The 13,890-nt window shown below is 35.4% G+C and overlaps 1 protein-coding gene across 2 annotated transcripts in view; it reads left to right on the top strand.

Annotated features, from left to right (window-relative positions):
* Positions 1 to 13,890, top strand: part of LOC110381716 (uncharacterized) — a 124,710-nt gene that overhangs the window by 82,712 nt on the left and 28,108 nt on the right. The window contains exons 1-7 of one of the 2 annotated variants that reach the window (XM_049849892.2): positions 854 to 1,292; positions 2,701 to 2,857; positions 8,255 to 8,471; positions 9,983 to 10,101; positions 10,703 to 10,846; positions 11,956 to 12,103; positions 13,024 to 13,152. In XM_049849892.2, the coding sequence (XP_049705849.2) occupies positions 2,702 to 2,857; positions 8,255 to 8,471; positions 9,983 to 10,101; positions 10,703 to 10,846; positions 11,956 to 12,103; positions 13,024 to 13,152 (913 nt within the window). In that variant the 5' untranslated portion in view covers positions 854 to 1,292; position 2,701. Of the gene's footprint in view, positions 1 to 853; positions 1,293 to 2,700; positions 2,858 to 8,254; positions 8,472 to 9,982; positions 10,102 to 10,702; positions 10,847 to 11,955; positions 12,104 to 13,023; positions 13,153 to 13,890 lie in introns of those variants that run through there. The other variant, XM_064041172.1, reaches the window with a different exon arrangement.

Genomic DNA, 13,890 nt, shown 5'->3' with positions numbered 1-13,890 from the left:
GTCAGAAATGCCGAAGCAAAGCGTTAAATAAACACTATAAACACAGAAGCCAAACTTCAGCAAAAACAAGCGACGATATATTCTCATGCTGAAGAGGTGCGAAGGTTAGGCAAGCACAGCAAATTGATGGCAGCGCCTGGCAGGTCAATGGCCGTCCGTCACCCACTGTTATCAATAGGCTTGTAACTCGCTCTTGTTCCCAACGTAGCCATTTTGAGGTAAAAAGAATAAGCTTGTAGCGGTTTCTGGGGGTAATGGTCGAGTTGAACATGATTAAGGAGACCGATATTATTGTTTTGATGTAACGATACTAATTTCGTATTTGAGATGGGTTTTGACATATTTAAGTTCGTAATCGTAGTATTAACAATGTAAGTTCTCTACGCACAACACTTTACAATACATCATTAGTACTTTACACATTTTACCAGAGGCGGCTCGCCCTAAGGAGCGCTGGTGCAGTGAACTCCCTCTCATAAAAAAAATATAGGTACCTACTTAATAACAAAATTAAACTCCTTAAATTCATAACTAATATTATTACTTATTCAAAAACTATTGTAAAGAACTACTGTAAATACTAATTTAAAAAAAAGACCTTTATTCATTACCTACCCATCCCACAGCCCACACCCGTCATACCATACACGGCATACACCATCATGTCATACCTAGGTAATCCTCTAATGAAACAGGATTCAATACATTGCATAATACGAAATCCAACAGGAGTGAAAGAGAAATTTCGCCATAGGCTTGCGCGTGAAACAAAAGATTTTCTATGCAAAAATAGCCAATTTTGGAACGCCGCTCACGCGACGTTGCCGGTCGGTCTATTTTACCAATCGCGCGCGCCCGACAGCGATTGCGCGCGACGTTGCCACTCTGATATAAACAAACAGATGACAGATCATGCATGCGCGCGAACGGCGAATGTAATTACTAATTCGAGATTTTTTAAATTAATAATCACATACGTGTTGAAATAGATTGTACTTGTTACTTATTACTATTAAAGTGAGTGTTAAAATGGACAATTATAATGTTGAGTTCATTAAAAACTGTGAAAAAACCTTACAAATTCGGCTTGAATTGAAGGCAAAGGGACCGCCACGGCCTGAACTTAACCTGACGCAAAAATGTACCACAAAAACGAAAACATATACGCGTGTGTTTAAATCCGAACAATATGTGAAAACACCGTGGTTGTGTCGTTGTGATGTGACAAGTGTGTGTAACAAGTTATTTTGTTTTCCGTTGTTTTTTGTTTGAAGCGGGCACGGCCGGCGGAGGTGAGACCGCTTGGACTGAAACGAGCGTTGAAGACCCAGCTCATCTTTCAATTAAAATGAAAAAATATTCACAATCTCGGTACCATTTGTTGAATGAACTGCAATTAGCGTCTATCGGACGACAAGATATTCGTAAATCTCCAGATTCCGCGTACGGAAATTCTATCCGCGAGTTCAATGACCGTGTCGTTTAAAATAAATAGTATTGCTAACGCTATGTATTTTAATTGTTTTTCCTTTTGTACCACATTTACAGCAAATAAATTAGGAACTTTGACTTTTCAAGTGAACACCCAAACAATTTTGTCACAAGCCGCCTCTGCATTTTACCTAACCCTGATTACGGATAGGATGGCTTTTCGACAGTCACCAAAGTTCATCCGAATTATTGCAAATGATAACATCTGTTTTCAATATCACATTGCTACTCCATACAGGTACGAGTCCAAATCGCTCATATCTCGTCCCTTAACCCCGTCGTCCGGTCGTCACTCAGTGGAAACGTCCCATTACGTCGTAAGCACGCATTGCACCAGCTATTCTTCTATAAGTACCGCGGATTATGACCGGAATTGCCTCTTGAGAAGTCACTTGTCCCGCACTCCTAGTACTTTCACAACTTTATAGCGAGTTCAGAATTTTGTATGACGCTACTTTTTGTTTTGTATGGCTCTATATTGTTAATGTGGTACTCCCATGTCCGAAGTTTTTGATTCATGTAGTGGCCCACTTGAGTTCAATATTTCTGCGCTAGAACTGAAACTATAAATTTATTTTGACGACCCAATTGGCATTATGTTGCGGTTCTCATTCCTGCTGTTTCGATTTTTGGCCAAGTTTTCTTTGCGATTACATTTTATGTTCAGCTCGTGGTTCAAGTTTCTTTAAGCAGACTTTGATTTTTTTTGTAAAAAATATGTTTATCTGTTTCGCTACCAAGGTCTAATTTTGATGGTAGGTAACCCCCGGGGGAACGGATAATCATTCAACCCATTCAACGCAGAAAAGCTATTTCTATGTCAATGCCATTTGCTATCAATATCCTTCCAGGTAGTCCAAATATTATTCAAATTACCCATGATGTATTTCTCAGTAATAATTCGGAAAGTACCAATATAGAAAAGTCAGTCGATAGAAATAGACGACCCAATTAACACGCATGACAACACACGTTTAGTTCGTTGTTATTTAAAACTTCGTTTAATCCTTCAGCACCTTGTTGAAATTCATTATTAATTTTATTCTAATTTTGAAGCTCTATTTTGGTTTCCTCCGCAATCACTCTAAGGTTTGATGTAACAGAACCCATATCTGGTATAAGCTCGCCTTTGTACATCAACTTTCCAAAATATGTTTGACGAATGTAAGCGCTATATAGTAAAGTAAAAACATTTTCTTTTGTTTCCAGAATGTGGCTAATGGGCGCGTTTTGCGTGCTATGCGCGTTCCACAGCGCCGTGGATGCGCAATGGAGATGCCCCGGCTTATCTGCTCGTCCCGCTGCCGAATGCTCCTGTGATCTACCTCATACACTCCGCTGTGCGGGCGATCATACTGCGCTTCAGGTATGTGAAGATACACAACAACAGCTCAGTGGAGATGCCCCGGTTTATCTGCTCGACCCGCTGCCGAATGCTCCTGTGATCTGCCTCATACACTCCGCTGTGCGGGCGATCATACTGCGCTACAGGTATGTAAATACGCAACTCTCTGCCGTTCCTGTGGTCTGTTACATATTCTGCACTACACTGCAGGTGACCATATTGATTATTTGAAGTAGTAGAAGATCTTTCCCGGCCGAAAATAAATCAGGACCGTTATTTTAGCTAGCGTAGCTACCTACTCTTTTGTAAGAGTTTGTTTAAATTAAAGAAATATTTGTAGTATAAATAGTAGATAATAAAATTGAGATAAAAGGCGATCTTTGTCAGGGAAATCATTTAATGTTAATTATTATATGGTTAACACTCGAAACTCCAAACCCCAAAATCTTACATTACATACATATGTTATGGACCAAGTGATATATTGGGCAGTATACATAATGCCCGGTCATTATGAAAAATGCGCAATATGAGAGCGCAATTTGATAATAATCATTCAAATAATCAAATTGACCGGGCACTATACATATTGCCCGTGACCTGTTGGGCAAAGTAATACAAACATATTTAATTTCATTTTTTTTATTGTTATTGCCATTTAACTTAAAATAAACTAAATATTATACCATTAAATAATCAGCCTCATAATTTGGATTAATTATGAAGGACTTCTGCCTTTAAACTCCACTAGTTTTTGCATTTAAAAGTAAAGAAAAGTCATATTAAAAATATAATTAAATTTAAAACAAAAATTTTAAAACACATCTTTGTTTTACAGAAATGACTTATTATTATAAGTAAAACAAAATAAACTAAAGTTTAAGCAATCAGACTCATTATTTGGCATAATTAATATCTTCTCTTAATAAAAGTCAAATGAAAATATAATTAAAATTGAACATAAAATGTAAAACAATCATATTTAAAATATGTAGCAAGTAACAGGATTTATTTATTAGAACAACTGCCACTGTGATGGCATTTTGAGGTACATAATTTTTTGGCTTTGCGACAAGTACATTTATCAGAATTGCAACCACCTTTACAACCACATCTGCTATAACCTTGCCCTCCACATGGCTGTTAATGCAATAACTGGAGCAAGCATATTTCTTCCATCACTACGAGCGCGATCAGCATCGGGAACTCGGACCCTTACAGTGTCACCAATTGCAGCCATGGGATATTTAGCGCTTGATACATCCAACATTTTATTTACGTACTTCCCTCCCCGCCCTCGCACCGCGTAAAATATAGCTTTATTATTAAATTGCCCAACTGTCATGTAGCAATATAATAATGCCCGTGCAATGTGATAAATAATGAAGTTAAGATAGTTATTAATCACTTGGCCCGATAAAGCTAGACATTATTCATAATGCTCGGGCATTATTTATAATGCCCGAATTAATCACATGGTCCATAACACATACATAAAATAACTTTAAAAATAGTCTTCTAAACTTGTAATAAAGGTAACACAATTTGTAACTCAAAACCCAAATAGTTTTCACTGCATGCCGGAAAATCGAAATACCAAAACACATTCGCAGCAAAGAAAACAATATACCAGTAAACCGAAGTTGAAATCAATGAAGCTACAATGCGTATAAAGGAACGGATAAAGGAAACAGGGCGTAAAGGAACGTTGTCACTGACCTACCTGATGTTGTTCTGTTATTTTGTTTTGAATCTTGTGAATCTGGAGAAATGCTTGTAATATTTTGTATAACGTATCTTGCTTTCTTCATTTATGAAGACTTTTCTATTTTTCATAACTGAAAATATGGTTTTGATTTCAATGCAAAAGATAACGTAGAAGGTCAAAGATTTTTGATAGACAAACCAACACTTCTATGTAGGGCTTGTTTAGTATGAAAACTTAATTGGAGATATATGCCCAACTGTTGCGTTATGACGTGAACTTTCAATTAAACAAATATGGAGGCTAAAGTGCAGACGAACTGGAGTAACTTTATTCTATCAGCAACGTTACAAAAATAAGATCGTTCGTACCTAGAACATATTTAAAACCTCATGTAAAAATACAATAAGGTAAGTAGGTACCTAAATATAATTTTGTCTGACTAGAAGGCGGTTAGCAACGAAACCCCTATAAGGTAATGGCATATGTTAAAATACTTGCGAGGTAACTCTTTCAGAACAAACCAAAAATACCTAAATTAATTATATACTCAGAGACAATGAGAACTGTCCTACACAATGACCCATTATATTTACAAAGACCCTAAAGGTATTTGTTTGAATTTTCTAAATTCGTTTGAAGCCTTATTTTCGAGTATTTAAATACTGGTTTATAATTTTGGAATATTTGCTTTTTGCTCACTTCTTATTCGGGTTCAGTGAGCAGGTGGACATTCACCACATTCTAAATATTGATATCAATTGTTAAATAGAGTGGTATTTAAAATGTAGGTACAATTATTTGGCTCCATTTACTTTTCAAAATAGTCATGATTTGATTTGAAGAGTTTGAAATTACTCCATGAGACATATACTCGCACATAATATGCACCTAGAAGTAAAACTAAAAGCACATTAATTTATTAATAAATTCTAAAGCACGTGTAGTCCAGTCAGTTTAGGCATCTTAAACCCCAATCTGGGAAATCCTATGAAGATGTGAAAAATCGGCATCAATATAAAAAGATTACAATGGTTCAAGACAATCTGTTTCAGTGACAGATTGACAGATATGCATCTCAATTTACACTTTAGTCAACCACGGACCACTATCATATCACACTGCAAACAAACACCCCCAAAAAAGAATCAAACACCCGCCTTACCCCCCACACATACCCCCATTTCTTCATAATCGGTCAAAGGCACTTAGAAGGTATACTAAGACGTTTATTGACGTGAAGAGCTCGGAGGGTGATCGCGGACCCTTGTCAAAGTCTCGCCGATTCACGCACCTGCCAATCGATAGCTTTTGTTTACTGAACGCCTCGAACAAGTGAATTGTGGATGGTGTTGATGTTACTATTGTTACTCGAAAGCAAAAAAATAATAGGTAGATATGTACTTAAAATAATATATTTGGAATTGATTAAAACCTTACTGCATAAATACTAAAATCTTACGTATATTGTGAGGAGCATGATTTGAAAATGATTGAACCAAGTTGGATGAAATTTTGATAGACGGTCTTACAGCAGTTTTGTAGTCTACAGGTGAAGCTATGGAAAGCAGATTGTAATTTATTTATGTACCCAAGTGTATAAATTTAGAAGAAAAAACTGATACCCATCAAGGTATCTAAAACATTTTCCATCGCTCAATCATAAATGTACATGTAGAATACTGTGTTTATTTTGTCAATAAAAACGACAAGATATGAACTGCTCTTAGTCCATTCACTTCGAAATCAAAACCATATTTCTCTTCAGTGATATCAATATTAGGTTCCACAATTCCATAGTAAGGGAAATAGAAAGGTATTGTTTCAGAATCAACGTCCATCGTCTCTGTACAAATACGATAGCCATAATACGACTGCCTCAGCTTTTGGCCCATTGGATATTATTTAGAGACACATTGTGGCCTCACCAACAATATTGTGCGGTTCTATTGTGACCAACACTGTTGGTTTAGTACTCCTGTTGGCTATTGGAACTTGTTTATTATTCATTTTCTTTGTGTCAACATGTTTGTAGCATATATTATTATCCGAAACTGTAATGAGTTCATAGTTAATTTTTCTGGATAAGGCAGAGCACATCTAAAGAAAACTATTTACTACAGTCATGTTTGTCAGACTCTGAATAAGAGCAATTTCGACCAGTTTAGACACAAGGTAATTTTAGCTTCTGAACTGTTACAGATAAAAGAAATACGAGAGGCTAAAATACGAGATCTCCTGTATTTTAGATACCTACGAGTATAATCTAATATCCTTGTGTTGAAGATTCCCCCACCTATTCGAAGCCTTGAGATTACAAAAGCTATTGCTTGTCTTCTCAGCTAAGAAGTCAAAACCCTATACACAAGTGCACTGCTATTCCACCCTCACACTGCCATATTTTCCATCTATCACAGACTGCACGACGCTTCACAAGACAGATTTGCTCTATAACATGTTCGACAATAGCTCAACGGAGTCTCGTCTCGAAAGCGGCTTCCGCTAATCCTTTGGAAGCACCACACAACTTGATTCAACACGTTCACTATTTGACATTGATAATTTCTGCAGGATTTTTGCTGGAATTTGTTATTTTCTTTTGTTTTTAGGGATTAACTTACAATGGATTGAGATTTGAATTTGAATATTCATATTGTACAGATTAACGCTCAATCTTTCTATATGTGAGAGGAAGCTTGTGCTAAGCAGTGGGACGATAAAAAGGCTGATGATGATGATATAGAACAGAAGGAATATGGAAGAAAAACATGGACAATTGTTAAAAATGACTTAACCTCGAGGTGTTGAATTGTCTGATAGTTACGAACATGTTATATAGGAAAAAAATAAGATGAAATAAATTGTAATACCAAGGGTCAAATGCTAATTGCAATATTTTTTCCTCAACATCTATTTATATCCAAGCCATTGCTTACATTCTAAAAATACAATTTAAGGTCGTCATCAATTAACACAGGCCTAAAATTAGCAAAATATTTTTCCCTTAATTAATTCGATCATTAAATTAATAGATTCCGTTCAAATAGTGTTTAATTAAAGCGTTCGGTGTCTTAGGATATCATTACTTAGAAAGGGGAACCATTTTAAATAATTCCTTAGTGGAGAATTTTCTTGACAGAAATCAGTAAGATTTGGGAAGGTTTGATTGCTTCAGTTTTATGGTTATATTGTTTCTATCCGTTTAATTTGAAGGATTCTTCGGCTTAAAATTTACCATCGGCTCTTTTTATGTATTCAAATTTCTGCTTACTCAAGGAATTATAACAGCTACTTTCTTTATTATTACGCTTTTATTATCCTCGGTCCAGTTATTTCTGGGGTTTATTTTTTAATTTGCTTCAAACCTTTTTTTTCCAAAAATATTTTCTTTTTTTAATACAATTATGTTCCGATAACAGTCGACGTCTATATCGTGCCACGATATATCCTCGCCAAATAAATATGGTGTTATGGTGAAGTTGGCTTCTACAATACGAGGTTCTTCCTTCTGATATGCTAGCCTCCTCGTTTTTGGGAAGTCGGTTAAAAGGCGGAACGAGTCAAATAGCTCTAACTTTAGAACGGCAGGGCTAATTGGCGTAATATGTAATATTGCCTATGTTTACTTCATTATTATTTTCTTTATTAGGTATGCCTTATCTTCTAAGTATCTTCTACCACTAAAAATCTCTAAATCTCCTACATCTTTTCAGATCATAGGCCGCCATCTTCGCGAACAGAAGGCTCGAAACAAGAACACAGCTGTATCACTCCTGGACTGTGCACTGCGAGGAGTATCAGTCTTATCATCAGCTTCGGTATCAGAGCTCGCTGGTGTAGGACTCCATGGGCTTGTGATATCCTCGGGAGATATACGACGAGTGCAGCAAGGCGCTTTTAGTACTGTTTCTGCTACTTTATTTGCTTTAGGTAAGTGAATAAATTGTGTAAAGTGTATGTAATCTATATAATATGTAGGTAATAATAATTATGTTAAGGGAAATGTGCATGTTATCTGCCGTTGCATAAAAAGTCTGAGCTATGTGTCACAGGATTCAGTTTTGTTCTTGAAAATGTTTGAGGTTTTTTATTTATATATTAGCTAATGACTAAGCCGCATAATATCGAGCGTATAGTCAAGCAGCGCTTGGCGATATCAGTCCTAGATCTCTGAATGGGAAACCACCTTGCCATGACGACTACCTCCATATTTTGGAAGGCACGATAAATTGTCGGGCAACAACAACTTTGGAATTCATTACAAATAGTCAAAAGTCAGAAAGTCTGACAACTGGTGTTACCACGGGGTATCAGGTAGCTCAAGAACCTAGTCAGGGTGAGGAGGTCAGAGAGGCAGCTACTCCGTGTAAAACACTGGCACTCAGCTGCATACGATGACACTTGAATCCAATCCCAACATAGTTGAGCATAGGCAGATGATGTAGGTACTAAGTCATCAAGCCAGTGTGTTAACTACCCGCGTTTCGTGTACTATTTCGTAATTCCATTTGCAATCAAGATACGATGCGAGCGGCGTTGTTCGTACCTTGAAACAGGTGGCTTTTGTTTGCAAAATCGTCGTATTTCTGCAAAATGTTCACGAATTCATCAGAACGTAATTTTAGGAGCGAAGGAAGGTGACTTATTTGTAGGATTGTTTCTGTAACACTTATTAAAAGTTTGGCTGATTCTGCTGTTTTAAAAATATCTTGACTTTTTACACCACTATTAAATTTTATTATGAAAAGTCGTTTTGCTTTCGTGTGTAGGTATAGCAAGAAAAATCACAAAGCTGAACGAATAGCTTCTTGTTTATAAAAATCGAGAATAAGTCGATTTGAAAAATGGGTTTTTACCAAAACCGAATTTCAAGGAGAAGAAATCTCTACCCTAAAATCTTCCTAAAATAAAGCTTTTTTAAGTATCAACAAACAACTTCAAAAGCAAGTTTTCTTGAATTACATAATTTCGAAACATTAACGAATTTCCCTGGAGAACTTAGTTCATTAATAGACGTTACGGAAGTTCCGTGTAGTTTCATAGATTTACTAATTTTCTTTGGCTAATGTAGCGGCCTTCTTACCTAATTTCAAATGTATTAATGTTAATAGATGCTGGAAGTAGTATTAGGGTGCCTCATAGTGATATTGTTTGGATGCTGTATTTTAGTACATACTTCGTCTTATTTGAACTGGTATTATACATAATTATGTAGTTAAAATAAAGAAATATTTTAACTGTTTCTGAAGTGAAGTCGAGTAGTTTTTACTATCAAAGAAAGATCAAGAAGTAAACTAACCCAGCTCTAAGAGTAGATATTAATCTATTTTCCCCAAGACATTTTCTTTTGACCTACGAAAATAATTTAAAAAATACTCAAAAGAACATCCTCTCTTTTTCTGTCGGTTAAATACAATATTACACTCCGTCATTTGTTCCAGGTCTCCCGAACAACCAGCTGCCCATAGTTCCAACAGAAGCGTTAACAAGACTCTGGAATTTAGATCGCTTGGATTTGTCCAACAATAAAATTCATACCTTAGACAGTAATTCATTTAAGGTAAGCCCTTTCTGGAAATCCTTCAAATTGATTAAATTTTACGTAAATGTTCAACAGAATCAGGACTGACAAATACATAGTTAGGAGTTCAAGAGAATTCTATGAATTTGTAAATTGTTAAATGTTTGTCAATTTAGGGAAATAATGAGGTTTAATTATGTATTTATTTGCTTGTTTCTAAAGTGTAAACAATAAACAAATGCAGCATTATTTATAATTTCAGGAATATTTACATTGTTTTAACTACATAATAATAGTCCAGCAGTCACTGACACAATTTAGAATTTTGTCAAAATTATTTAAGCTTTGTTTATGCCGAAATATTTTGTCAAAAGTTGAGGAAGCATAATATAACCATCAATTGTACAAGAAACATAGGTATATCCGGACGACATAGTTATTATCTCAACAAAACAAAGGTCTTTTTAAAGTCAAAGTATCATTTTTTTTTCAAACAGGCCTATAACAGTTCTTTCGAAACGTCAAGCTAGTTGCTCGGTTCCTAAGAGTGGGTTTCACGGAGAAGAACTGGCACGAAACTCCATAGAAACTCTTTAAAACAAACAATAATCTATAGTCTAATGCAATATTTCGTTTTCAGGGTATCACAAATCTAACCTACTTGGATATAAGTGACAATCAATTGACGGATATATCGGAGGGAGCATTCCTGCCTTTGATAAGGCTGAGTGTTCTAAGGCTAAGAGGGAATTTACTGAAAGTACCAGCACTGGCTCCTTTGAAGGTAAGACGTGTAGTATTATTTAACCACAATAATATAGCAATAAAATAGAATAAAAAAATATCTGAAATAATCTGGTAAGTATTGGATTCAAAATAAGGGTTATAGTAGGTACAATAATTTTCACCCAAAATTGAATCAAAAAGTAATAATAGCTAAGACGAATCGCAAAAGTGTATTAAGAAAGTGCTGATTACCTTTTCATTAATTTGTTCAAACGTGTATGGAGAGCCTTAATGGCGCCCAACGTGGGCCTCGCATGGAACGCTCCGTCATAATTGAATTAGTTTTCTAATACCCTTCAATAAATCTCTTATTACCAATCAGCATTAATTTTCTTACCAGACCGTATTGAGAAGAATAATGGATGAAATTAGCCTTATTCAATCAATATCATTATTTGAGGTTGATGTGGGTAGTTAATGGAATTTTCTTATGGACCCAGACTTAACGTTAATACATAGATAATGGACTACATTTATTCTATAATCAAATATTTATTAATCCATTTTAATTCAATTCTATCTTCAGAGAATATTAGTCATTCTGTCTATTTGATATGCAGCTGATTAAACACAGTTGGATTAGAAGATATAAAATCCTTTTTAGAAGGAGCTCAGCAAGTATTTAAAAAGACTGATATAAAAATAATTTTACCTATCACAAAAGCCAGCTTGTAAAGAAATAGCCGCAAGGGTCGACCGATCAAAGGTTAAGCTATGCTTAGTAGGTCGGTCAGTGAATAACTATGGAATGAAGCTAGACAGTCTGATCACACCAATCTTATTTTTACCTGTATAAATGGGATGAGGTTAGACATGGGATAGAAGTAATGACAACTACCCAATAAACAAAATATGTAGGTATATACGCGGTCGAATTGAAAAGCTCCTTCTTTTTGGAAAGTGATAAAAGATGTGTAAAACCGAGAAATACTTTTCTTCCCGCAATGTCACCAATTTTGTTTGGGGTCACCGAAATAAGCTTTCCGCTTCCATTCTTCATATAAATTTCACATTTCACTACTTATAACATTGTATGTTGTAGAGAAATTACATAATAGCATAATGTATTAAGTAAATAATGTCTTACAAGCCCTCATTCTGTTTTAGGAGGCCCACATGTTAAGAGATTTGGATTTATCCAGCAATGCACTAGAAGGTCCGCTCGGCCCTACCACAGTGCCCACACTGAGTTGTCTCACCACCCTTCAATTGTCTGACAACACATTTGCGAGTATACGACGGGGGGCTTTGTCAGGTAAGAACTAAATATACTCCTAAATAAAAAAAGTCAATAAGCGATTTATTTTCTAGTCTATATGTCGCACTGCTGGGCAAAGGTCTAATAACTTCATCTCTACACATTTGAATCCCTCGACTACTGTTTTTTTTTGTTATTATAAATTTCTCGTTCGAAATCAATTATGTAATCATATTTGCTACCTTTACATAATATAACTTTTATGATACTCAATTTAAAACGTTCCATTGAATTTCATTAGTATATGTTTGTATGACTGATCTTGACCACAAACTGATTTTATTTTTAAGCAAAAATTTTACTGTCTTAACACAGTCTTAACATATGTACATTATAACGATTTGAAAAGCATTCGTAAAGCTGTAAGTCTTATAAGATCTTCCATCGAATTTTCTGGTTCCAATTCTCAAAAGACTCCAGTTGGAATATTTTAACGTTCCCCGCTTCACTCGACGCAAGACGTCAGTCAAAGCTTGAATACTGAATCGTCAATTGATGCAGGCACAGTCATGGATCGATTGTGCCTTGTCACTCGTCAAAAATTTTACCAGAACGTGTTTCAAAATCAAGTAGGACAGGATTTAAACTAGACTTAAAGTATAATTAGCATACAGACAACAGTATAACATATAGAAAATATTGTGTGAAACTAACGTGTAAAAATCTCAAGATACAAAATATTTCAGGGTCATCAAACTTTATTATGAGATGTCTTTTTAAAACAGTAAAAATTTATACATATTTTTCTCTAAAAACTCTATAGTTGGACAAAATTATAACCATACAACACTAAAGAGAATCTTATTACCCCTTATAAAACAGCTTGTCACAGAATTAACACTATCCCACAATAAACTTATAAACTAAATCAATTTTCTCTTACAATCCCTTAAATTACCGGCGGTCCATGTTCACAGGTCTCACAAACTTAACTCATTTGAACTTGCACAACAACCAAATAGACGTGCTAGAGGACTATGCGTTCAAACACATAGCCAACTTGACGCATCTGGATCTGTCTCACAATGAGATCGTCGCTGTATCAGGTGAGAGACTTAATTTTATTTATTTACTTCATAATAGACCTGTAATCAGTTATAAGTACAATAAACGGTATGAAGAAATACAATTGGTTGTCATCGCTTTCCCCCGTTGTCCGTGATGAACCCAAGCTGGCAACATTGCCACGTTGGGTGGCGCTGACAGAATATTGAAAAAATTGCCTATGTCCCGTGGTTTCACCCGTGTCCCGTGGGTCTTTATTGTACAAAGAAACTATTTTTTTCCTCCTATATTGGATATACAAGTTCTAGGTTTATGAATAGCTAGTGGCAATAGACTTATTTGCAATCAAATGACTGGATAAAATACTGGGCAAAATTGTTATTCTCCAATGCGATAAAAAATCAAAAAAAAATCAAACCTCTTTTTTAAACGAACCCGCACCGAAATCTTTATTATTATCCAGTTTCCTCTCGATTAGTTTAGTTTAACAGAGATAATGTCCATTTAAAGCTTTTAGTCAATTTTGTGACGTTTTAATTTCCGGCAAAAAAATCCCCAAAGTCGCCTGGGACCGACGGAAATAAGGAGGAAAAGTATTTTCTTAACATTTACATAAGATTTGAGCGAAACGATTGAGAAACAAAATCAAAATAACTTTTGTAAGCCTGTATAAGAAAGGTTTTGTGTTCGATCGTCAATAAAATAGGAAAAAGAGGTAGAAAATACGGTATTTCAATTAGGATTTTTATTTTGAGAAAGGGTAAGAAGTTTTTCTAATG

Source organism: Helicoverpa armigera, chromosome 24, assembly GCF_030705265.1.
Source record: "Helicoverpa armigera isolate CAAS_96S chromosome 24, ASM3070526v1, whole genome shotgun sequence".
Lineage (NCBI taxonomy): Eukaryota > Metazoa > Arthropoda > Insecta > Lepidoptera > Noctuidae > Helicoverpa > Helicoverpa armigera.
The sequence above is the reverse complement of the archived record's forward strand: the minus strand, read 5'-3'. Positions and strand labels throughout refer to the sequence as shown.